This window comes from Cynocephalus volans, chromosome 3 (assembly GCF_027409185.1).
Source record: "Cynocephalus volans isolate mCynVol1 chromosome 3, mCynVol1.pri, whole genome shotgun sequence".
NCBI lineage: Eukaryota > Metazoa > Chordata > Mammalia > Dermoptera > Cynocephalidae > Cynocephalus > Cynocephalus volans.
The window spans coordinates 186,254,248-186,280,052 of record NC_084462.1 but is presented as its reverse complement, the minus strand read 5'-3'; the positions used below and the strand labels follow the sequence as shown (position 1 = coordinate 186,280,052).

Sequence of the window (25,805 nt, the reverse complement as noted above, 5' to 3'; positions counted from 1 at the left end):
AACACTACCAGATAGCTCTTTCCAAAGGGGATTCTGCTGGAGTCCAGTGCCCACCCCCACTAAAAACACTTCTGTTTCACCCAAACCACTCACCTAGGCTATGGTGATGGGGGAGGAGTTCAGGACAAAACACGTCGGACCCCAACCACGATGGGAATTGTCCTCCTTGGTCCCTGCCTCTTTTGGTGTTTCTCTAGTGTCTTACAGGCCTTCACCAACCAGAAGGTCACTGGAATCTTCATGGGAGAAGGATATCAGCCCCTCATAATCAGTGACCCTCCCCTGGAGGAATGCAGCCTCTCCACACAAAACCAATATCCTGCCACCTAATTGTTTTTCAGGCTGACATAAGTATTTTATTTTTTTTCATATCTTTGCCCATCTCCAGCAGGAAATAGCTTCAGAAGAATGAGACCTTCACCCCTTTTCCCTTCTCCGTATACTTAAAAGGTGGGAATGATGGAACTTAAACTTGACTGGTACCATTTTACACATAAACTTGACTGGTACCATTTTACACACAATAAGCACAAAATAGCTGCCAGCCTTTCCTTACAGGAAAACTCTTGGTTTCTGAGAAATAGAAACTCCTCTACTTCCACATGGGTGCAACCTTCCACCTGATGGCATCCACCAGCCTTATTTTCCACTCCAGCACCAACCCCCTCCCTGAATACGTCAGCCTTCCCCACAGTCTAGACATGCTCTCCCACCCACAGGCCTGGTGCTGCCCTCCATTTTGAGTGTAGCCTGGCAGATTTTCTTCCCTTAATAAATCTTGGTTGGTACCTGGTGTTTTGGCTCACTTTCTATCAGATATGAAGATAACACCATAACCTTGATGTTACAAAACCATGCTCTGCCCAGCTAAGCTAACCAGCCAGCACCCTAAATTTGAATCCTGAAACTATGAAACTATTAGAATAAATCTGAGAGGAAAATATCTACAAAATTGGTCTGGGAAATGCAGCAAGAGCCCTGGAGGGTGACAGTGAACTGGTCAAGATGGCACTGAGGACCGTGTGCCCATAGGGCCCAGCTGCAGAGACAGGTGCAGAACAAGGCTTGGGGTGAGCATTTTTTTTTTTGGTAGAGGTCTGAACTTTCCTTTTCTATAATCAAATCTACACTTTTAGGCCTGCTCCACATTCTCACTTTAAAGTGAAAATTTACCATAAACCCCAGACTCTCAGAGAACAGGTCATTTACTCTAGTGACTTCACCATTTCCTCATTTGGAATCTGCTGTTTTACATAGATGCATAGTCTCCGTTTTTTTTTTTTGTTTGTTTGTTTTGTTTTTCTTTTGGTGTTTGCTTGTTTGTTTTTGCTGTGATTAGCTAGGATTATCTGCTGTACACCCTTGACTGCCATAAGGTAACAGTTTGTACGTACATTTTAATACAATTACACAACCTGTAACTGCTCTCAGCTTATTTTAAATAAAAAAGCCTAAAAGAAGTAATCAACTGAAAATGACAATTTCAAATTGAGAAAGGAAATGTTCCTAACAGGTTGGGACTAGAATCCCAAATAGTGAATCTGTGAGTCATGCAGTGTCATTCCCAGAAACAAGAAATGGACCAGAACTCAGACAGGGGTACCACGTGCCCAACTCACTTTCAGAGTTGCTGTTATCCAGTGACTCCCAGGTGCCTGGTATTAGCCTTTGAACAAGATGGTCTACAGTGGTCATCCTGGACGTGACTCTCCACAGTACATTGGGTTAAGGGGAGGCAGGGCACAGAGTGTCCAGCTCACAGGTCTGCAGATGCAGGAGGAGCTGCGCTTGAGAGAACACCACCGAGGAGTCACTTGTGACCTGAAGCAAGTGACGAGATCATGAACCTCAAGACTGAGTCTGATGTGACAGTCAAGGCTGAAGTTGGAAGTGTTGGGGCAGGAGTGTGAACAGAGGATTTCTAAATGAGACTGAAGAAGATGAATTTTCTAGAAACCTCCACAGTAATATCTCTTATCCCGTGTGTTTGTATCAAAACGGAGGGGGGATCTTATGTCTGTTTTTGCCCTAGTGACTGTCTTTGCGAATCAGGATGGAGTAGAGGACTCTCTGTCTCTCTGTCTCTCTCTGTTTCTCTCTATCTCTCTCTGTCTCTCTGTCTTTCTTTGTCTCTCTGTCTCTCTGTGTCTGTCTCTCTCTGTCTCCCAAAAACTTCACGCACACACACACACACACACACACACACACACACACACACACACACACACACAGATGCATATGCATATCTGTCTCTCTGAGGAAAGTCTGCCTGTTCTGAAGTGAACAATCTACTAGAATCTATAGAAGCCCAACTTTCTCAATTGAAGTCACACATAAGGGGTTTCTGTGCAGAGAGACTGAGGTCACGGCTGACAGCCAGATTCAAACACCAGACATGGTGAAGGGAGCACCTGAGGATCAAAAGATCATGGATTTCTCCTTGAACCAGAAATCACTTTAAGTTAAACACTTCCACATGTTCTGTGCTGTCAAGCCCTGCATCCTCCATCTCCACTTCTCTTCATATTTCTCTGGAAACAGGAAGACCAGGCAGTGATGCAGAGAAGAGTCCCTGAGGTTCTGTCTCCCCAGTTCCTCTGAGCAGGACGACGTAAACACTCTGCACAATGAAGGGTGGGTGGACACCCTGCCCTCTGCTCTCCCACTTATATCATCAGGGACTCCCCTCATGCAGAGCAGACCCCAGTGTCAGGATGAAAGCACAGCCCTGGGCTGAGCATCCCCAGTCTCCTTCTCACCAGGAGCCCTTCATCGGAATATGGATGTCCTGAGGTGACTCTTGTGCTTGGTGGCTGCTCCCTGCTGTGAGTGCCTCTGGGACTTCAGGAATGGGACCTGGGCATGGGGCTTCTGGTGTGTTTGACTGATGGTGATGCTCCTTGTCCCCAGCTGTCCCATCCAAGGTGCAGCTTCAGGAGTCAGAACCTGGCCTGGTGAAACTCTCATAGACCCTGTCCCTCACCTGTGATGTCTCTGGATCCACTTTAACTAGCTATGGTTTGCACTGGATCCACCGGCATTCACGAAAGGGGCTACAGTGGGTAAATGTGATATGGAGTCACAATGTGGAAGCACAATGTACAATACAGCTCTTAAATCCTGAGTCAGCATCATGAGGGACACCTCCAAGAGTCAAGATTATTTAACCGTGAGCAGCTGATAGTCCAGGATACGGCTGTGTATTACTGTGCAAGAAACACAGTGAGAGGAACTCAGCATGAGCCCAGACAAAAACCTCTTTGCTTATAGACAAGAGGGGCCTTGGAATTAGGAGGAGCTCAGTGTGCACTTAGTACAGAATTTCCACTGAGGAGCAGGTGCAGAGGGTACCCAGGCTGTCCTTTCTGTCCTCAGTGTCTCCTTTCTGTCTTCAGTGTCTCCTGTCCAAGTTCAACAGAAGTCACAGTAGGGAACTCTTACTTTTTCTTCATTTGCTTTGTGGGTTCCTTTAAAATGTGGTTTCTGTTACCCTAAAAAGATTAACATAACAAATAAATTGAATGTAATGTGTTTTTACGGTGTCTGATGGCAGAATTTACATAAAATTACATTCTCTATATTAACCATTTTAAACTGTACAGTTTAGTGACACAGTATTTTCACATGGTTTGTTAAATGTCATCACTGTCTAGTTAGAGGACATTTCATTGCCTTAAAAGGAAACCCCACTCCCTTCAAGCAGCTGCTTCACATTCCTGTCCCTCAAAGCCCCTAAAAACCACTAATATTATTTCTGTCTCGATGGACTCACCTATTCTGGATTTTTCATATAAATGCACTGATATAATATGTGGTCTTTGGTGTCTGCTTCTTTAATGTAGAGTAATGTTTTCAAAGTGCATTCTGTTGTGGCATTTGTCGGTGTCACATTCATTTTTATAGGTGAATAGTTTACATTTTTATCAATTTACCACATTTGTTTATCAGTTCATCAGTTAGTGAATGTTTGGCATTGTTCATTTTTGGCTACTGTGAATAGTGCTGCTGTGAATGTTCATGGAAATTTCTGCTGGTCACCTCTTTTCTGTTATCTTGGAATATATATAGGGGTGGAATCACTGTGTCATGTGGTTTTTCTGCATTTAAACTTTTCTATAACTGCCCAAATCATTGCCACAGCAGTTTTACAATTTTGCCTGACCACCAGCTCTCTGTAATTTTTCCAGTGTCTAGATATTCATGAGGAAAACAGTATTTCTTAAAAATTACAGCCTTGGTATTGGCTCTGAAGTGCTATATTGTGTTTTTATTTGCACTTTCCTGATGACTAATGAGTTTAGTGATCTTTTCATTTGCTCCTCAGATATTTATCTTAATCACATTGATTGTATATTCCATTCCTTGTGCATTTTTAATAGAGCTTCTCACAACTTTGGTTGGTGGGTTATACAAATTCATCATGTATCATATTCTGGACACTAGAAGGTGATGACTGTGGTTCCTTTGGATCAGAAATGTTCAGCCAGGTTCACACAACATCATAAGTGACAACCACCAGGCAGCAGCCCTTTCCATCCCAGCCATGTCCTAGTGGTGTGAGCATCTGGAATTCTCCATCCCTGCTGAACTCGTACACCAGCAACAGTGAAAACTCTGCCTTGGTGGAAATAAAGACAGAAAGGAGCCCCCTAGGAAGCAGCCAGTGGAGAGAACAGCAGGGAGAGGAGCAGGTGGAGAGGAAGCTGCTGCATCTGCATGGAGACCTGGCTCACCTCCTGACCTGCAGGTACATAGCTGAAGGGGACCCACAAAGCACAGGCTCAGAGAATGAATGTGGGTGGAGATCACAGTCAAGGCTCCAGGCTGCCTCCTGAGAGGTGTGCAAGGGATCATGCCTGAGCTGTGCTTCAAGGACTAAGAAGCCCACATTGACATTGGGATGACAGTTACCAGTAGGAAGGTCAGGACTTGCAGTCTGCAGCCAATTGAGATTACAGTTGTCTAAAGAAGCCAAAAATCTAAAACCCGTATTTTCCAGGAAATTTGAACATGACTTAAACTGTAGTAATCTCAGAAAGTTTAAGTAGAAAACATATTTTTTTTTTTTTTGTAAAAATCATAGATGGCCTGCAACTCTGTTAAGTTCAGAATTGCTTTGGCTATTTGTAGTTTTCTGTGTTTTTAAACACATTTTAGAGTTACTTTTCATTTATGTGTGAAAAGTTACAATGGGATGCTGATAATGATTGTGTTTTATCCTTGAGTAATATAAACCGTATAATTACATTAATTCTTAAAACCAATGAACACAAGTTATTCTTTCCTTCATGATGTCATTTGATTAGTTTTTCATTAATGTTTTAGAATTTTAAGTATATACATCTTTCACCTATTTGCTTAACTTTTTTCCTAGAATTTAATTCTTTTTTCTGATGCTATAGAAAATGAATTTGTTTTATTGATTTGTTTTATAGATAGTTTTTGGTTTATAGAAATGCCACTGATTTCTGTGTGTTGATTTTGTATCGTGCAGCAATACTAAATTGTTAGTTCTCACAGTTATTAGGTGGGGTGTGGACTTTAGTTTTTTCATATATGAGATGATGATATCAGCAAACAGAAACAGTTTTCATTGTTTTTTCCAATGTGGACCTCATTTATTTCTCATTATTAACTTACTGATCTGGCTGGTGCTTCCAGTTCCATGTTGAAGAGTAGTGGAGAGGGGGGGTTATGTCTTGTTCCTGGTCATGTGTATAAAGCTTTTCACTGTCGCTGTGAAGCATGTGGTTAACTATGGGATTGCTCTGTGTTACCTTTAAAGTAATGAGGTATATTTTTTCTATAAATAATGTGCTGAAATTTTTTATTATAAAAAATATCTTGAATTGTAGCAAGTGCCCTTTTTGCGTTTGCTGAGATGATTGTGCTGTTTTTATTTCATTCTGTGATGTGGTTTATCTCACGCAGCAACTTGCTTATATTAACCATCCGTGTATCCCAGCGATGTCTCTACTTAGTCATGGTTCGAAATATGTTCTAGAAATAGAGTAATCAGAACAAACAAGGGCTGGCTGTTTGAGGTCCCATAACTGTCCAACGAAGCTGTTCCTCACTGTTCTTTTTCACTGGGAAGGTTTGGCCACATCTCATAACCTGTGTTAAACTGTGCTTTAATTTTTATTTCTGGAGATATTTTAAAATCATCTTTTCATTTCCTGTTGATAAAATGGTTGTTCACATGAGTGCTCTTTAGTTTCCTCACATTGGTGAATTACACCTTCTTGTGACTATTGATTTGCTGCGGTCAGAATAGATGTTGGAACAATTTTAATCTTCATATGTGTTTTGTTGCATAAAATAGAATCTATTCTGTAGAACGTTCCATGTGTGCTTGAGAAAAATGTACATATTTTTTGGTTTGGTTGAAAGTTCTATGTACTGTTTGGGTCCATCTGCTCTATTAAGTTGTTCTAGTCTTGGTTTGTCTTTTCTTTGTTCTTTCTTTATTTTATTATATTATTTACTTATTTCAAATATTCCTGAGATACAAATCTGATTATCCCCCCTCCTGCCCATGATGTGGGTGCCAGATACATATTGGGGGCACACCCATTACCAGAAAATACTTTTGTCCCCTTTGTCCCCTTCCAATGATCCCTCAACCTCCTTTCCCTTCCCCCCTCAACTCCAATCTGTAGCCCTAGGAAAGTTCGCTCCCTCTGTAAGACCCAGGCTCGGCAGGAGATGGGGTATCCCTGTGGGGTCCTTGGTGCCTGGATATTTCATCAACTCAACTTTATATCCTGGAGTTTTGATCCTAACAGCCAACATGTTCCTTTCTTGTTTACAACTGAGGGAAATTATCAGAACTGGAGATGCTTGCGGGACACAAAACTCTCGCACAATAACAGTGGTGATGGGGACTGAGACCTTCATTTCAGGAAGGCAGTTTTCATGCTGCAGGAGAGAAGTCAATAAAACAGGGATGCCCGCCACAGCCTCAGATGAAGGCTTTCTACCAGGTTTATATGTTAGAGTTTGTGTAAGAACCTACTGGGAAAAATAAGAGTTTCCAACTCAAAATAAAAATGCTGTTCCATTTTAAATTCTTATTCCCAAGACTTGGGAAGTTCACACATCACACAGGAAATGAAGGAAAGTAGGAAGATGGCCCCAACCACGGCACATCTGGGGCAGACCTCACAGGCTCCTCATCCTCATCCATAGAACCCTGAGGCCAGAGGAATTTCAGTTCCTGAGGATCATATCAGAAGGGATGGGTCGGATCACCTGGGTCTTGTAAAGACAGAGTGGGAGGAATGCTCAGGACAGGGGCCACCTTGTTGCAGGCATTCTTGGTTCTGGCTGCACCTGGGGTCATTCATCGGATGAAAATTTCATGCACACAGCACGATGTCTGGGCTGCACAGTTGTGTCTGCAGCACATGCAAATGGATTCTCCTCTGCTGTTACAAACGGGGGGCTTGCCAGGCTTTCTCAAAGTGGAGCTCCACCCAGGTTTTGGGACAGGACAGAACCCAGCAGCTCCACCAGGAACTCCAAGCCAAGCTGGGTTTTATTCCTCATCATCGACCAAAGTCGTTTTTCAGTTGTGGGGTGCATTGAGAGTCTTGGGTGTGCCTCTGTTGCATCCATTAGAGACAACATAAATATTATGTCTCTGTGTTTGCAGGTGTCTGGCATGAGGTGCAGCTGGTGGAGTCCAGGGGAGACTTGGTGCAGCCTCTGGGGTCTCTGAGACTCTCCTGTGCAGCCTCAGGGTTCACCTTCAGCAACAACTGGATGATCTGAGTCCAGCAGGCTCCAGGGAAGGGCTGGAGTGGGTTGGTTTGAAAAGACATCCTGCCAATGGCCTCACGAGAGAGTCCGCTGGGCCTGTGAAAGGCAGATTTATTGTTTCTAGAGATGATTCCAAGAACACGCTGTATCTGTCAATACAGTGTGACCCCTGAGGACACAGCCGTGCATTACTGTGTGAGACATAGAGAGGGGATGTCAGTGCAAGCTCAGACACAGACTTCCTTGCAAGGGCATGCAGGGGCGCCAGGTGGAACAGGGAACCCACAGCAGGCAGTGGTCCAGTCCCAGAGGCAAGTGCAAGGGAGGCCTGGGGGGATTTCCTTTCTGAACTGCTCCTCACCCACAAGTCCCTTGGTCCCTTGCCCTGCGTGGGCACAGGGAGGGAGAAGGGAGCTGTGGTCCAGGTTCCAATGGTCCCCCCTAACCAAGTGTCCAGAGCCAAGGTCAAGCCTGAGGTAAGGAGGACGTGTCCACACCTGGCTGGGCTGAAGTTGTGAGGAGCGAGGGCCACTCCTGCTAAGGACCGGTTGGTGGAGCGGGACATAGACACCTCATCTTGGCCACTGTTCTCCATATCCCCATGGGTCTCAAGGTTACCTGCAGACTGTAGAGAGGCTCTTGCTCTCGGGTCTCCACAACAGACCTGGCCAAGTGGCAGAGGGACTGCAGCAGCCGTGAGCTCAGGTGGAAATGGGTGGATGCGGCGCACCCAAATGTGAATGTGTAGCTGGAGACACAGGCTCACTGCACACAGTCACCAACGTGTCTGGATCCAGCAAGACAGAGCATGCTCACATGCAACAGGTTACACGAAGTAGGCTTATCACTCACAGGTAGACAAGGGACAGAAGCCTCGGATCTCTGTGAGCTGTCCCCAACACTCAGGAAAGCTGCCCAGGGCAGATGGAGTCTCAACTGTGTGTGTCCCACCTGTACCGCAGCAACAGGACCCCGAAAGGCAGCCTACTCCAGGTGGTGAACCCCAGAGGTCACATGCCCCACTTGGCTAAAGCTCTGAAGGACATCCTGTATCCAGCGGAGGAAGGAAAAATGCTGGAGTGTCCCAGCCAGTTCCTCCCTAACTCAAGATGTTACATTCCTTGGGAGGGATGGGAACACGGCCCAGGACATTCTGTCCAGTCCCTTCCTGTCTCAGGACATTGTCTTTCCAGCACATTCAACAGTTATTCCTGAGAACTACAAGCAGGGAAAGGGGGAGAACTGGAGTCCCAAGGCCACCAGGGAACTCTCCTGCACTGCCCAGTCATAAGCTACTGAGTTCTGCTGAGCTGTCCCAGGTGGGTTCCATGTCATAGCTCTAGTGATAGGATTTGTTCATCCAGGAAAACAGACACGTTCCTAGCAGAATGAACAACAGTGAATCAATTGTCCCATCGCCAATGATACACTTGGATAAGCTTTAAAAGGTAAAAGTAGACAATGATTTGTCCTCCACCAGGGCATGTTCAAGTCCTGCTACCTCTCCATGAACTGAGACCATTCACCAAAGTGGTGAGGATAAGCGTGGGTCAGAACGGAGTGTGGGAGGACAGATGGGTGTGCGTTCTTCTGTGAAAAGTATCCAGAGCCAGAAGCAGACATCTCCAGGCCCCCATCTCAGGAGCTTTGATAGAGCCCCTAATGTGGGACAGAAGGTCCTTCCAGCCATCGCTTTGCATGACCTTTGCTCCTAGAAGCCAGGAGGAGAAAGTGTCAGAACACAACTCTATGGGGAGTAGCACTCTGGTAGGTATGCTGCCAAAGATGTTCAGGCGAGGTACCATGTCATGTCTGTGAGGGCGCTCATTAGTGTAAACCCACCAGCCACTGCCCAGGTGACACTCCAGGACAAGAAGGCTGTGCTGCAGAAAACAGTGCCAGCCTTACATGCCACATATGTCACCACTGCACACCACTCGCTACAGTGCACCTATGTCAAAACTCACAATGTGTCCAGGGTCTCTTCTGTGGTCTCAATGTGTTTCCCCTCCAAAGCTTATGTTGGAACTTAATCCCCAATAAGGTACTTGAAAGTTGGGGACTTTAACAGGTGATTGGATTGTGAGTATTGGGACCTCATGGATGGATTCTTGGGTTAAGGGTTTAATGAGTTACCAGGGAGGAGATTGGGGGCTTTACAAAGAGAGGAAGAAGCACATAGACATAAGCTCTTGCTCAGCCACCATGTGACAACTGTGACACCCTGAGACCCTGTAGAGAGCCCCCACCTAGAAGAAGGCTCTCACCAGATGCACCCCTGAGTCCTGGACTTCCAGCCTCCAAAACTGTAAAATAACCACTGCAACTTTACAATTGTAGCACAGCCCCTGAAGCCCCTTTATCCAAGCCCTGCTGCACATGAGTCACACCCAATGTCTAAACCATGGGTTCGTGCTGCCCCTCTCTGACTGCATGTGAATGAATCCAAACATGGAGTGTTGTGTGCACTGAAAACCTGCTGTGAGAGGACAGGCAGCTGGTGCCCAGTTCAAGACATAGACATGTTGCTGCTAGGGGCAAAACTGCATGTCCTTTTGTGGAGATATGTAGGTAAATCTGTCATGTAAACACATGTTAGAAATAGAGTCATGTGTGGATGACTCTTCTCCTCAGCGTTAGTAGACACTGTCACACAGATGGTCCCATTGCCCACATCGACCTACTGTCACATCAGAGGCACTGAAAAATGTGATTGGCTGTCATCCCCATGGGCACTGGAGCTGCTCCTGTCCCTCTACCTGTCCTCCGCTGCTCGTCTGTGTTTTCAGCCACTCTGGCAGGTGCATGCATGGGAATCTTCGGGGGGTAAATGTACGTCGAGTCACTTTTTCCCACATTGCTGCTCTTGATTTCATTCTCATAATGGTGTCACATGATGAAGAAAATTTCAAATTTTAAACCCCAATATATCAAATGTTTCCTTTATATTTATTGTATTTTAGGCCCTGTGTTTTGTTTGTTTGTTTGTTTTCTTTTGTTTCCATTTTATGCATACTATAGAAATTAAAATTGTTTAAATCTCTAACATTTTAATTTTCATATTTTAATCTACAATTTAACTTGAATTTTTTTTTTTTTACAGTATAACTGGTGTTAAGGATCCAGTTTATCTTTTCCTCATGTGGATATCCAGCCCCTGTCTCCGGCTGCCAACCCAGCATGAAGGTGCACTGCCCTTCTCTGTGCCATTGCAAACTGCCTGAATTACACATGTTCATGACAAGGCCTGGCGTCAAGTAGTCAAATCCTACTAACCCATTTACCTTCTTCAGATCACCCTGCCTGTTTGGGGGCCCTTCTAATTCTCACAAACATTTGGTATCTGGTTGTAAACTTCAACAACAACCAAAATAAAATATACATTTTGAGGTTTTTATTGGTGCTTCTCTGCAAGCACAGCTCAGTTTGTGCAAATGTGGAAATTTACCTCTTTATATAATATTTAGCCTTGTAACCCATGAATATCTGAGAAACAAATACCATCTTGCACACATTCTTTCACAGAATAAAGAAATAGGGCACATGTACTAACTAGTTCTATGTAACTTGTGTAATTCTAAGATAAAAAACTGTAATATTACATGAAAAAAAATTACAGGTTAATATCTCTCATGAAAATAGAAGCAAAAGTCCTAAACAGCTCTGGGAATGGAATATAACAATGTGTGAGATGCGTGCAATATCATGACCAGAATACCTATTGGGAGCGGTTCCAGGATTGAAGGTCATGACATGGAGGTGGCAGCTGCATGACAGTGAATGCACAAAATGCTGCAGAATTGTGTGCTTGATGGCGGTTACTTCAATACTGTGTGAGTTCACTTCTGTAAAACATCAGCTACTGTAAATCAACACGTTAGTAGACTAAAGAAGAAAAAAACATGTTACCTGCTTGGTAAATAAAAGAAGAAAAAATAAGTTGATAAACTTGAGCACATTCTCATGACACCTCTCTGCTAAATAAATTTGGAAATTAAGTTCCTGTGTCTGGTAAAAGCATGTAAGAATGTGGCAGCTGTCAGCACATTAATGTTAAGTTGTTGAAATCTGTCCCCTGTGCTCATCATTGTCCTGGAGAAACTAGTGAGCCCAACAAGATGAGAAATAAAGAAGAATAAATTTTGGAAAGGAAAAACTAAAACTCTTTATTCACCAATAACATGATTATGCTGGTAAAAAAATTGGAAGGAATCTACAAAAAAAAATAATAAAGCTACAAAAAAAAAGTCAACTAGGGAAAGCTATTTGATTGAAGGCAAATTCACAAATATCGGTTGTAAATAATGTGCCACACTGGTGGGGGAGGCTGTGCATGTGGGGAAGGGGACATATGGGAACTCTCTGAATCTTTTGCTTAATTTAGCACTTAACATAAAACTGCTCTAAAGATATAAATTCTGTTTTTAACAATGCTATATATTTCTATTTACCAAGCAACAAAACTTATCCACGAAAATTTTTAAAAAGCAATGCCATTACCCTACACTAAAATAAGAAGAGTAAATCTAACAAAGATTGGCAAAGACTTTTATACTGAAAGCTATAAAGCGCTATTTAGAGAGATTTGTAAAGACCTGAACAAACAGAGAATTTATTCATGTGTTGGGAGACTTCATATTTTTAATGTAACAATTTTCTTCAAATCATTCTACAGATTCAGTGCATTCAAAATCAAAATCTGAACGGAATTTTTACTTTATAGAAATTTAAGAACGTGTTAGAAACCTTACAGGAAAACTCAAATAATTTAGGAGTCAAGAGAACCTTGGTTTTGTTTTGGCAAAAGGATAGATGTGTAGATTATGGAACAGAAGCAGACTGGCCAGAAATGGAAACACATCAATGAAAAGGTGGGTAGTTACATCTCCTAATACAACTGTGATGAGATATACATAAATTATGATGTGTAAAATATTTACAAAGATGGCAGACCATGAAAATAGCAATATCTGGTGCTGACGGAGAGTTGAAAATGCTGTGAGAAGTCTCCAGAAGGAAATTCAGCCAATGGGCAGATGTTCTCTGCACCAGCCACCTGCAATACCTACATGTAGTGTCTCCCCAGGTTAAAAACAGCATCATACATGGATTTTCAGTGAAGTCTTGGGCACTGCGATTTCAACAAAGTCACATCAATTGAAATGGTTTGCAGTTTCTCTGCTACTACAAACCCTTCTTAAATCAGCCGACCGTCTTTATAACTGGAGAGAACTTTCCAAAAATCTCATATTTAGAAACCTAAGAGCGTATAAACAAAGGCTTAGTAATATGTTTGCTATTAACAAATAAAGAAATAAATAATCACAGCACCACACTGAACTTTCCACAAAAAAAAAAATAATAATAATAAAAGAGAGAGAACAAAAGTCTCGTTATTAGAGCCTGGAATGGGAGTGGGAGGGGGGACAGTGAGGAAATAGTTAAGGACCACGGGGACTGGTGACTTTATGCAAACGTGATTCTACTAATGATCCTGATTTGATCACCACATTGTCTCCGCATTTGTAATATTCCATTCTTTATTATTTACCACCCCCCCAAAATACATATATATATATAATCAGTTATCTTTCAATTAAAAAAATAAAAATAAAGAATATGTTTTCTGATCATTTCTCCCCAAATTAATACTTTCCAAGATGGGAATTTTCTTCGGACTTTTAACAATGTGTCTTTCACTGACAAAATGGATGATTAGTAATCACAAAGGAGTTCTTCCAATGTTTTACAACCTCTGTCACCTCAACGCCACTGCGTGTCTCTTCACTGACAACTGGCACCTGGGGTCATGCTGCTCTTTGGTGAGAGGGAACAAGTTCTGTTCAGCCCAGCAGTGTGTGTGAGGGTTTCAGAGGTTCAGAAAGTCGACTCTGGCTGTGACTTCACAGAGGCGGAAACAAGAAAGAGCCTTCAGAGAGGGCAAATGTCCATGGGTAAGTCATTCATGGAGAAGACTCCACGACCTCAGGTGAAATAGTTGCTTTGATTTGCATATTGGGACTTGATAAAAGGTGAATGTGGATGAGTGAGGCTTTGCTACTTTATTTCTCCTTTTAGGTACATTTGCCTCCAAATTCAGATGTTAAAAATTGTCAACATTTTGCAATGAAACTGAATTCAACAACACTTTGAAACTTGCTCAGGTGATATGTTAAAATTGGCAGTTTAATTTGGGCATAAAGACTTTCACACGTTTAAAGAACTTTTTTTCAAAGGTTTAAAGCCTTTACTTTGAACTTTGAGGTTCCACACACCTCATGCTGTCAGTAATGATGGACCAGTTTGGGGGTGTTGGGTGGAGGTCAGGAGGGGGAAAGTGATCTGATTAGGGTCTCAGTGGATTGCAGCTCAAGGATTTGGAACTGATCAATGACCTGGGCTGATTTGAGGAGACAGCTGCAGATGTGTCTGTCACAGTCAGGCCCCGCCTGGACTCCCAGCCTGATGAGGACCCAGTAGGGCTGTGGTGGTCCGTTCATTCTGCTCTGTGTAGTCAGTGGCAGGTGCTGTTGGATCACATATCATTGAAAACATATCACTTTTACTGTGGTAATCTACAAACTAACTCTAATAAGTTTATAGATTTTATAAATAGAATCCAGTGCATTTGTATTTGTCCCAAATGCTTCTATGTCCCTCCCTGTATCGTTCTGAGCTCCTCTCCACCACACCACTGTGATCAGCATTCAGTCGTGCTCTTGCAAGTCCTTTACTAAACAGGCACACAACAGACTCATTCTAACTGGTCCCCCTTCACTCCCCACCCTGCTCATCTGCTCAACATCATCATGAGTTGTCACATACATGTCCACCCTTGTCACTCTGTTGAATGCCATCAGTACCCTGCCCCTGTGACAGCACTGAGCTGCCAGAGAGAAATGAGGCATTATCTACAGTGGACACCAGCTTAAACATCAGTATATTTCTCACCCGATACCATGGAATCCAAAGGGAAGTGGCACAGTATTTTTTGATATTCAATATTCAGGCATTATCAGTTGTGAGTTAATCAAACATGTAAAAGATATAACCATCTCAACACATGCAGAAAAAGCATTACACAAAATTTGATATCCCTTCACGGTAATGACTTTCAACACATGCTGTTTAGAAGGAAAGTATCTGAATACGATAAAACTATTTATGACAAACCTGCCATCTACATCATCCTGAGTGAGGAAATCTGAAAGCCTTTCCTTTGAGAACAGGAAGAATACAAAAATAATCACCCTCACTAATCTTATTTAACATGGTCTTGGAAGTACTAACCACAGCACTCAGGAAAGAGAAAAAATAAAGGGCATCCAGACTGGAAATCATGAAAGTAAACTGTCCCTGTTTGCATATACCACCTTCTTATATACAGAAAAACCTAAGGACACCACCAAAAAAATCCTAGAGATGGTAAATGAATTTAGTAAAGCAGCAGGATACAAAATTAAGACAGAAAAGTCAGTAGTGTTCTTATACACTAAGAAACCTAGCAGAGAAAGAAATCAAAAAAGCAAGGCCATCTCAAATAGCTCCTTGAAAAAATTAAAATACCTAAAAATCAATTTAACCAAGGAGGTGAAAGATCTTTACAATGAGATATACCAAACATTGCTGGAAAATGTTATAAAGACATCAAAGTATGGAAAGACATTCCATGTTATGGCTTAGAAGATTTAATGCTGTGAAAATGTCCATCCTTCTCCAAGTGATCGAAAGATTCATTGCAATCCCCATGAAAATACCAATGACATTTTTGGCAGATATAGAAACAAAAATCCTAACATTCATATGGAACCACAAAAGACCCCCAATAGCCAATGCAACTCTGTGCAAAAAAATAAATAAGCAAAATAAAGCTACAAGCACACCACTACATGACTTCAAATAATACTATACAGCTATAGCAACCAAACAGCATGATAGTGTCATAAAACAGACCCTTGCACTGATGGAACAGAATAGAGAACTCCCAAATCAACCACGTGCTTACAGCCAACTGGTATTTGACAAGGGCAAGAGGAGCATACATTGGGGAAATGACAGCCTCTTCAAAAAATGGTGCTTGGAAAACTGGACATCCATATATACCAAAATCATTCTAGACCTGTCCCTCTCACCATATAACAAAATCAATTCAAAATGGATTAAAGACTTTCATGTAAGATGTGAAACTATAAAAGTTCTAAAAGAAAACATATGGTAAACACTCCAGGAAGTAGGACTGAGTAAGGACTTTATGAATAAGACCCCAGAGCACAAGCGACAAAAGAATATTATAAACAAATGGGATTATAGCAAACTAAAAAGCTTCTGCACAGCAAGAGAGATAGTTAACAGACTGAAAAGACAACCAACAGAATGGTACAAAATATCCACAATCTATGCATCTGACAGAGGATTAATATCCAGAATATACGAAGAACTGAAAAAAACTTACCAGTAAAAAAATAAGAAACGTGATTAAAAAATGGGCAAAATATCAAAATAGGAATTTCTCAAAGAAAGATATAAAAATGGCCCCAGACACCTGAAAAAATGCTCAACATCACTCTGCAACAGGGAATCGCAAATCAGAACAAAACTGAGAAATCATCTCACTCCAGTTAGACTGGCCAGTGTCAAAAGGACAGAGAATAACAAATGCTGGGGAGCATGTACAGAAAGGGGAATTGTCACACACTGTTTGTGGGACTGTCAATTGGTACATCCACGATGGAAATTAGTGTGGAGGATTTTCAAGCCACTGTAGATAGAGCTGTCATGTGATCCAGCAATCCCACTGCTGGGTATAAACCCAAAGGAATGGAAACCATCAGGTCAAAGAAATACCTGCACCCCCGTGTTTATCACAGCTCTATTTACAACAGCCAAGAGTTGGAACCAACGTAAATGTCCACCGGCCAATGACAGGATAAGGAAAATGTGGCATATTTACACAATGGAATACTACTCTGCCATGAAAGGAATGAAATTCTGCCATTCACACCAACATGGATAAACTTAGAGAAAATTATGTTAAGTGAAATAAGGCAGATGCAGAGAGAGAAATTCCACGTGTCCTCACTCATAAGTAGGAGCAGAAATAATAAAAAAAAACAAAAAGAAAAAAGAAAATAAGATAAAACAGTCAGAATAATTTCTCGAACTTTCAAAAGGAGAGAGTGGAACTGAGACCACCAGAGGCAGGAAAGTGGGAGGGAGGGGGTCGGGGAGAAACTGGTGAAGAGCCACAAAAAAGGTCACATTGTGTAATGGCAAAATAAAGAAGTGAAAGACAGAAAGAGAGAAAGATCGAACAATATCAATAATACATTGAACTCTCAAAGGGACAGAACAGAGCTTTGGTCAACAGACATGGGAGGGGGAAGGGAGGGTGTTAGGGAGAAATTGGTTAATGGACACAGACAGTAATGACCTTTTGTAAAGATGAATATTCCAGCTCTCCTGATTTGATGATGAGGTATTGCACACTGGCATTGATATTCGAGTCTCTACCTCCAAATATGCACAATCAGTTATGTTTCAATAAACAAATAAATAAATGAAATTCTCACACATGTTACAGCATGGATGAGGTTTGAAAGCATTGTGATAAGTGGGGTGAGCGGCACACACAAGGACAAGTGGGTGTGATTCCACTCAAGTGAGACACCTGGAAGACCCAGATCTGTGCACACAGAAGTGCGTGATGTTCCCAAGGGCTGGGGAAGGGGGGACTGGGGAGTTGTTTATCATGGATAGAGAGTGTCGGTTTCACACCATGAAGATGCTCTGGAGATGGACGGTGGACACGGTTGTGCAGCAGTGGTAATGTGTGAATGCCACAGAGCAGGACACTAAACGTGGTGAATACGCACATGCTGTGCTATGTGCACTTAGCCTGGAAATCTGAACAAATTCCTTACCAGGGAAGATACGTGGGCAGCAAAGCAGCAGAAAGGAAAACCTGTGAAACATCATTTCCCAACACGAAATTGCCAGTTATGCCAACAAAGATATTCCACAGTTTTAAAAATGCAAAAATATCTTTTTTAAAACTGGCTTATCTATTTGTGATGAGGGGACACAGCATGAGAAACGCTCATTCACTGCTGTTGAGGATCCAGATGAAACACCAGATTCCTAGTGCTGGAAATCCATGGATAACCACGGTGGAGACAGTGCAGTCAGCGGCAGAGCAGATCCCAGCTTTCAACACGCCCACCACGTGCACCCTCGGGTATTTACCAAACAGACTTGAAAACAACGTGCACGGAAAAGCCTACACTCAGATGTGTGCAGATGCCTCATTCACAATTGCCAAAAGCCACAAACGACCTCGATGTCCTTCAATGCTTGAATGGATAAACAAGCTGCGGTGCAGTCAAGCAATGGTTCAATTTGTGATCACTTCATATACAAAAGAAATAATCTTTTCTTTGTATCCTTTGGCTCTATATTCTGTAAATTTATTACTGATTAATCTTCTAAAGCTTTTATTCAAATCTGCTCTTTATTCAGAATCCCAAGGTTAGTTTCTCTTCTTTTCATACCTTCTGGTTAGTAGAATTCTGTTACCATTAATGGAAGAGATACCTCCTGTTTATCTACTATTTTCCCATCTCAGGATATTAATTCCAGAGATGGTTTACCTGAAATCTTCTCTGCCTTCTGCACATTTGAATTCACATTTTTGTAGTTTCCTCATTCTTATGTTTGTCTCTGTTGTGGGTTTGGGAGATTTCCTGACATATTCATGACATTAACGATGTGTCCATAGTGAGGAAAATGTAAAAAGGAAGAAAGTGACATAATCTTTATCTGAAATACCTTCATTTGAGGGAAGATTTTAAGGAAGATGTCTTTTTTTAATGAAAAACCTACGTTTCCGGCATTGGCATATTATTTAAATCTGATATGGGTCAGTTTGAATAGAAATCTGCTTTACTTTATTATTTCACAACAGGGGATGTCCTGCCTTCAGCAATCTGGGCCATCCGTAGATGAACACAGTGGAAGACCCACTGTCCAGCACACACATTTCTGCTGTCCTTTACTCCCACTGGTGCCTCTTCTCCACCCAACACAAATTCCATCACCCTTTCTGGTGCCCCGTGTGAGGAATTCCCCGCAGATCAGAGACTGACCTGCCAAGCACTGGAGAGGAATAGGACATCTGATTCATCCCAGCAAGGGGGTCCCATTGAAGGGAAACTCATCTCAGTAAGAGAATCGCAGGTGGCTTTCGATTAGCGACTGCTCGCCTGTGGCCATGTCTAACTAGGGCTTCACCTGGAGGGTTTGCTTTCTCTCTCTTTCAACTCTCTATCTATTCTTCCAGCTATGGGTAACTCGTTGTGTACAAAGGAAGTTCAATATAGGTCCAAACTTCGATGTCTCCTTAAGGCAGCAGGGTATAAGGTAACTAAGCATCAACTAACTGAATTATTATTTGTTATTAGATGGCATTGCCCTCAGTACCTTAAGAAGTGAATCTTGATATTGAGGGTTGAGAACAAATTGGCTGATGATTAAAAAATGCAATAAGTCCAGTTAAGGTTTCTCATCTAATGGTTTGGAGTCTATGTCGAGTTGCTTTAAGATCTATTCAGGACCCTAACAAAAAGCAATAACATGTTTCTGTCACTTAGGAGGATAAGAAACAATCCTCGCCCCCTCCTCCTCCCCCCCCACCTTCAGAGGTGAACAATTCAGCCAGTCCCTGGATGGAGCATTGTATTAAAGAAGGACACAACATGGAAACTGATACTTGACACGTCTTTCCTGTGGTGAGAACTGGGACTCAGCCCAGACACAAAAACCTCTCATTTTCCTTTCTTCAAAAATTTAGAAAGAGCGTAATACAAAATGGCTTACATAGTACTTTTACTAAGGGGTACTTAGAATCAATTGCTGCTGGGTACAATATGACCCTTTGGGATTGGAAGACACTTGGAAAAACTGTTTTAACTACTGCTCAATACACTGTATGGCTGCAAGAATATCACGAAGCCTTACATAACATTTTACTGGAAAATTTATGAAATAATGTTCAAATTGATAGTAATATGTTATTTGGGGAAGGAGATTTTATAACACCTCAGGCAGAAGCTTTACTTCTTCAACTAGTACTTGACCAGACAACTCGTACAGCCGTGAAAGCTTGGAACAGAATTCCTGAAACAAAGACTCTCACTAAATCTTTCACTACTATTAGACAGAGCCCCTCTGAGCCTTATATAGATTTTATTAATCATCTTCAGGATGCCATAACTAGACAAATTGACAACGCTGAGGCAGCCCAAGTACTTTCACTGCAATTGGCTTTTGACAATGCTAATGAGGACTGCCCAAATGTCCTCCTTTCAATGAAAAATAAAAATTCCACTCTTGCTGATATAATCAAAGTCTGCCAGAATGTGGGCATTGGAACCCATAAAGCCCAAATTCTTGTGGAAGCTCTCCAATATAAACATGTTTTAAATGCGGAAGGGAAGGTCATTTTCAGAAAGATTGCAGACTAAGAGAGGTGGAACAGACTAAAGCAAAACAAAAATGTCCTAAATGTAAAAGAGGATTTCATTGGTCAAATCAGTGCAGATCTAAATTTGATATAGGAGGCAATCCTATGTGGGGAAATGAGGAAGGGGCGCCAGATCCCGCACCCCAATAAACAAAGGGGGTCAAATTCTCAATGCTCAGGCTCAGACCTGGACTCAACCTCAGGACAATCTTCCTCTCCCAGACTTCAAATAAATGATCAAACCATTGTCAATTTGACTGTAACAAAAGATGTTATTTTAGATGAGGCAGGACAAGTGAAGTCAGGGACAACAAATTTCTCTGGTCCATTCCCTTCTACCACCCATGGTATTATACTGGGCAATCCAAAATACACTATAAATTATTATAGTGTCCAAATTATTCCAGAGTTAATTCCACCTGATAAGCTGGGACCAATTCATGTTATGATAACTAGTTTAGGATATCATGTAATTCCGAAAGGGACTCAAATAGCTCAACTTGTTCTCTTGTCCTCTTTGTTTTCTGAAACAAAATCTGAACCTCAGTCTCCTGCTTCTCCTGATGCTTTCTGGTTACAAAAGTTAAATAATGCTCAGCCACTGTTAACATCACCTGCTGAACAAAAGTTAATTACCGGGCTGGTAGAATTGGGGGCTGACATTACTATAATTGCAAAAAAGGATTGGAATCCATTATGGAAAATAACTTCTTCCCCAGTTACACTTACTGGACCAGGCGGGTCCAAGTCCCCTTGTCAGAGTAAAAATCCTTTACTGTGTACCAGCCCCGAGGGACAAACTGCCTCCATTATGCCTCATGTTCTATAATTCCCTCAAACTTTATGGGGCTGAGACCTCCTTCCTCAGTGGGATGTTTATATTGGGACATCTTCAAATTTATCATGACGGCCACTGCCACACTCCTCCCATTCAAACTTCAATGGACCCCCAGTCCTGAGGTTTGGGTGGAGCAGTGGCCTCTTAAAGGGGAGAAATTAAATCAAGCCACTTTAATTGTCAAACACAGTTACACCTGGGACATTTGTAGCCATCATATAGTCCCTGGAATACTCCTATATTTTGCATTTCTAAAAAATCAGGCAAATGGAGATTATTACATGATTTTAGAAAAATTAATGCCTGCATTCTTCCCATGGGGGCCCTACAGCCTGGGCTCCCTAACCAAGCCCTCATTCCTAACAATTATCATTTAATCATCATAGACCTAAAAGATTGCTTTTTTACCATACCTTTGCACTCGGAGGACAAAGAAAAGTTTGCTTTCTCCCTTCCTAGCTTTAATGCAGGAGCGCCTGCTCAAACATATCAATGGAAAGTTCTCCTGCAAGGAATGATTAATAGCTCTGCTATTTGTCAGGACTTCGTGGATCGAGCTATTCGACCGACTCGTGAAAAATTTTCAGCTGCTCTTATTTATCTTTATATGGATGATATTCTTATTGCTCATGATGATCCAGACCTATTATCACAAGTTTATTTACATTTAATCAAACAAATTAATAATTCCAGTTTACAAATAGCTCCAGATAAAATTCAAAAAACGGAGCCTTGGAAATACCTTGGTTTTCTGACCACTCAGAGAAACATATGGCCACAAAATATATCTTTCCATGTTCAGGAGCCCCTTACTCTCAATGATTTACAAAAACTACTTGGCCAAATTAATTGGCTCCACCCTTCCATGGGTGTTCCTACTTATCAATTACAACATTTGTTTAATACCTTAAAGGGAGACCCTGATCTGTCCTCCCCATGTTGTTTGTCTGAACAAGCAAAATTAGAACTAAAACAAATTGAATCCTTTTTGCATTCCAGACAATTCTCAAGCCATTCATTTCATTGTCTTAAATACCCCACATAGTCCTACACATTTACTTTGTCAATTTATTCCTCAAATAGGAGTCATTGAATGGATTTTCTTACCCCATCAACAGCAAAAAAAGAAATTATATACTAAATTAGAAGAGCACATTCATTCACTCACTAGGGGAAGGCACCGTTGTCAAATGCTTACTGGATATGTCCTGATTCTATCAACCCTGGTCTTTCTAAAACTGACTTCTACACTGCCCGTGAGCAATCAGAGTCCTTACAGATATGTCCTGATTCTATCAACCCTGGTCTTTCTAAAACTGACTTCTACACTGCCCGTGAGCAATCAGAGTCCTTACAGACAGCTATGGCTGGTTTTGTTGGTAAGCTACAATTCTCATCACCACATGATAAAATCTTACAAGGACTCCAATTGTTACCTATGCAATTAAAATCCTGCTTATCCCCTGTTCCTGTTCCTCAAGCACTAACTGTGTTCATTGACAGTTCTGGTAAATCAGGAAAGGGGTCTATAACATGGCAGGAACAAGGAATCTGGAAACATTTTGTTACTATTCATCATAAACCCACTCAAAGGGCCAAACTGGCTGCTGCTATTGCAGCTTGACATTTTTCCACTCAGCCCCTTAACTTAGTGGCTGACTCTGCATATGTAGCAGGAGCCTTACAAGTTACTCAAAGTGCCTCCATCCATGAGGGAAATGATTTTCTTTTATCTGAGATGTTTTGACACTTACAAAAACTTATTCAAAAGAGACATCACCCTTTCTATATAACTCACATATGCTCTCATTCTGGTCTCCCTGGTCCTTTAACAACTGGAAATAATATGGCTGATCACTTTGTCATGTATAATAATGCTTTACAAAAGGCTATTGATTCTCATCAATTTTTTCCTCAAGGGGTGTGAGCCTTAGCTAAGGTGCATCAAATTTCTTACAAACAAGCTCAAGACATTGTTCATGCTTGCCCTGATTGTCAAAGATTTTCTAAATCTAGTTTTCCTGGAAGGGTTAATCCCCAAGGAATAAAAAGTAATGAAATTTGGTAGATGGATGTTACTCTCTGTTTGGACATCTTAAATATTTACATGTTACTGTTAATACTTATTCTGGTTTTATTCATGCTACTGCCCAAACAGGAGAAGCTGTTAAACGTGTCAAAAGACATTGTCTCTCTGCCTTTGCTGCCATGGGAATTCCAGCTCAAATGGAAACAGACAATGGGCCGGCATGCACCTCCGAAGTCTTTCAATTATTCTGTAATGATTGGAACATTAAACATGTCACAGGAATCCCATAGAACCCCACTGGCCAGGCAATTGTTGAAAGGGCTAATGACCTTCTTAAATCTCGATTAAATAAACAAAAGGACAAATAGTTTTGGAATGGCCCCTCATGAACAGGTCTTCAAATCTTTGTTTACACTAAATTTTTTAAACTGCAACTCACAAAATTTAAGCACCACAGAACGGCACTTTATCCCTCCTGAAAGAAGCCTAAACCCTTGGTTTTATACCAACACCTGCTGACAGGACCGCAATGGTTGGGAGCTGCGGAATTGTTAACATGGGGAAGAGGGTGTGCTTCCATTTTGTCTCCCACAGGACTGGTGTGGATTCCCTCTAAAGCTGTCAATCCTTCTCATGTGGAACCCCAGATCCAACGAAGGACCCGATCCCAGAGTTTCAACACGTCACCATCTCACCTCAGTGCATCCCTCCGGAAATGGCCTGCATCAGACCGCCAGTGTGATGATGCTGGCAACCAACTCCACTCCAACCTACATGAACCCGCCGGTAAGGACAACCACAACTAGCTCCAGACCAACGTGGGGTGGACTAGAAGGTCTCGTTAGTCAAGCAGAAGCTACAATTCAAAGAACAGGCACTCGTCTAACGCAGGAAAAGTTTTCTGGCCATCCTTTCTCACGTAACCATGAACTCAAAAGGATATGAGGTAATGTTAGTCTTGCTGAGTTTCTCTGTGCTTTTCTCCTCCACTGTAAGAGCTCATGTTTACTGCACACATGTACTGCAGCCTCCTGTGTTTGATCCGCTTACCTGGGGGGGTCACGAGCCTCGTCTCTCGTCTAACGATAGTGCTCACCCTGGAGGCACCTGGCTCCCTCCCTCAGGCCCTCTTGACGATCGTGGACAGTCCTGCTCTAATTCAGGATACAATGCGGGATGGCACAGGCTTGCCCACGATGGTACTTCCTCACCGACCATTTACCCATCTGCATCACACCCAGTTGGACAAATAGTAACTTATGTGTTCCTTTCTCTCCTCGATGGTATATAAATTATATAATAAAAAATCCAAACCGACTTTTAGCATTAAAACATCAACTGTTTGTTTCAACTGCTGGAGTTCCAGGAGTTTTTCGTATTGGAAAACATCACTCTAAGTCTGATATTCCCATCTGTTCCCATCCCTGGACTTCCATAGAAGATGGCAGACACTTAAACTGGGTCTCTTGCCATTCTGTAAGTTTTATGGAAAAAAACATTGCTTAATAATATTACACTAGAAAATTGAGGACCACAAAATTTATTAATATTTCATTGCAACACCACTTGGAATTATGCTCTTCCTTTTAATTATTCTTGATCCCCTTATAACTGGAATCCCGGTTAGGCTGGTCCCATTTGAGATTAAAATATAATTCTTATTACTCTCCCCTTAAAAGAACAATTTGGTGTCTTGCCATCTCATTTTTCCCCCTCATAATTATACAAATGACAAACTTTAAATTAAAATGGATGACACAGGATAATATTGAATCGGTTATGATTTGTACCTCTCATCCTCACATATTTGCTGTGTTATCTACAAACTTCTCTTTCTCTTTTAATTCTGAATTTAATATCACTCTCCCAGCTAATTCTGCTTGGTTTACTCCCTGCGTTACTCAACTTACTGTTACTACTTTTAATATGTCTTATATTTCCATACAAAACAAAGAGCAGAAGCTTGGCTACCTGTAAACCTTATATGACAGTGGATGGGAAATTCTGCCCTGGAGAAAGTCACCTCTGCTCCAGAGAAAGTACGTGTTAAAGAGTCTTGGGCATTCTAAAGCTTCCATACTAGCAGTAATGGCTGTGGATGCTACCGCAGCTACTGCAGTCGTGGCCTTAACTCATTCTATGAAAACAGCACAAACAATAAATGATTATTTTCAAAATGTAACTTCTGAATTTCTGTCTCAAACTAAAATTGACCAAGAAATCTTACAATGATTAGATGCCTTGGAGGCAGGTGTCACCTGGATTGGCGAACACCAACAGGCTCTCTGGACATGAAGCCAGCTTAGTTGTGATGCAGGATATCACTCTATGTGTGTAACTTCTATTCCTTTTAATTCCGCCACTGCACGGAAAGATGTACAAAAACTTTTACATGGAGCTTTTCATTCTGATTTACATGGAGATATTCAAAACTTAACAATCAAACTTCAGCAACAAATGACACAGCTTCAAGAAGAAGCTCAAAAGATTACTACTAATCATTTAAATGATTCGGGCCATTGGCTTAATCCTACCGAGTGGTATTCTGGTTTAAATACAAGAATTTGGATTATTGCTGGAATCGGTGTCTTATGTATCTTATGTTTTCTTATAGTGATTACACTGTTATGTTCCATGTTCCAGTGGACCTGTCCAGC

The 25,805-nt window shown here is 41.7% G+C and overlaps 1 gene segment (V, D, J or C); it reads left to right on the top strand.

Annotated features, from left to right (window-relative positions):
* Nucleotides 1-23,954, top strand: part of LOC134372868 (immunoglobulin heavy variable 4-30-4-like) — a 50,200-nt gene extending 26,246 nt beyond the window's left edge. Inside the window, 1 exon segment of the V gene segment in view lies at nucleotides 23,743-23,954. Within this exon segment, the coding sequence occupies nucleotides 23,743-23,954 (212 nt within the window).
* The last annotated feature ends 1,851 nt before the right edge of the window (nucleotides 23,955-25,805 follow it).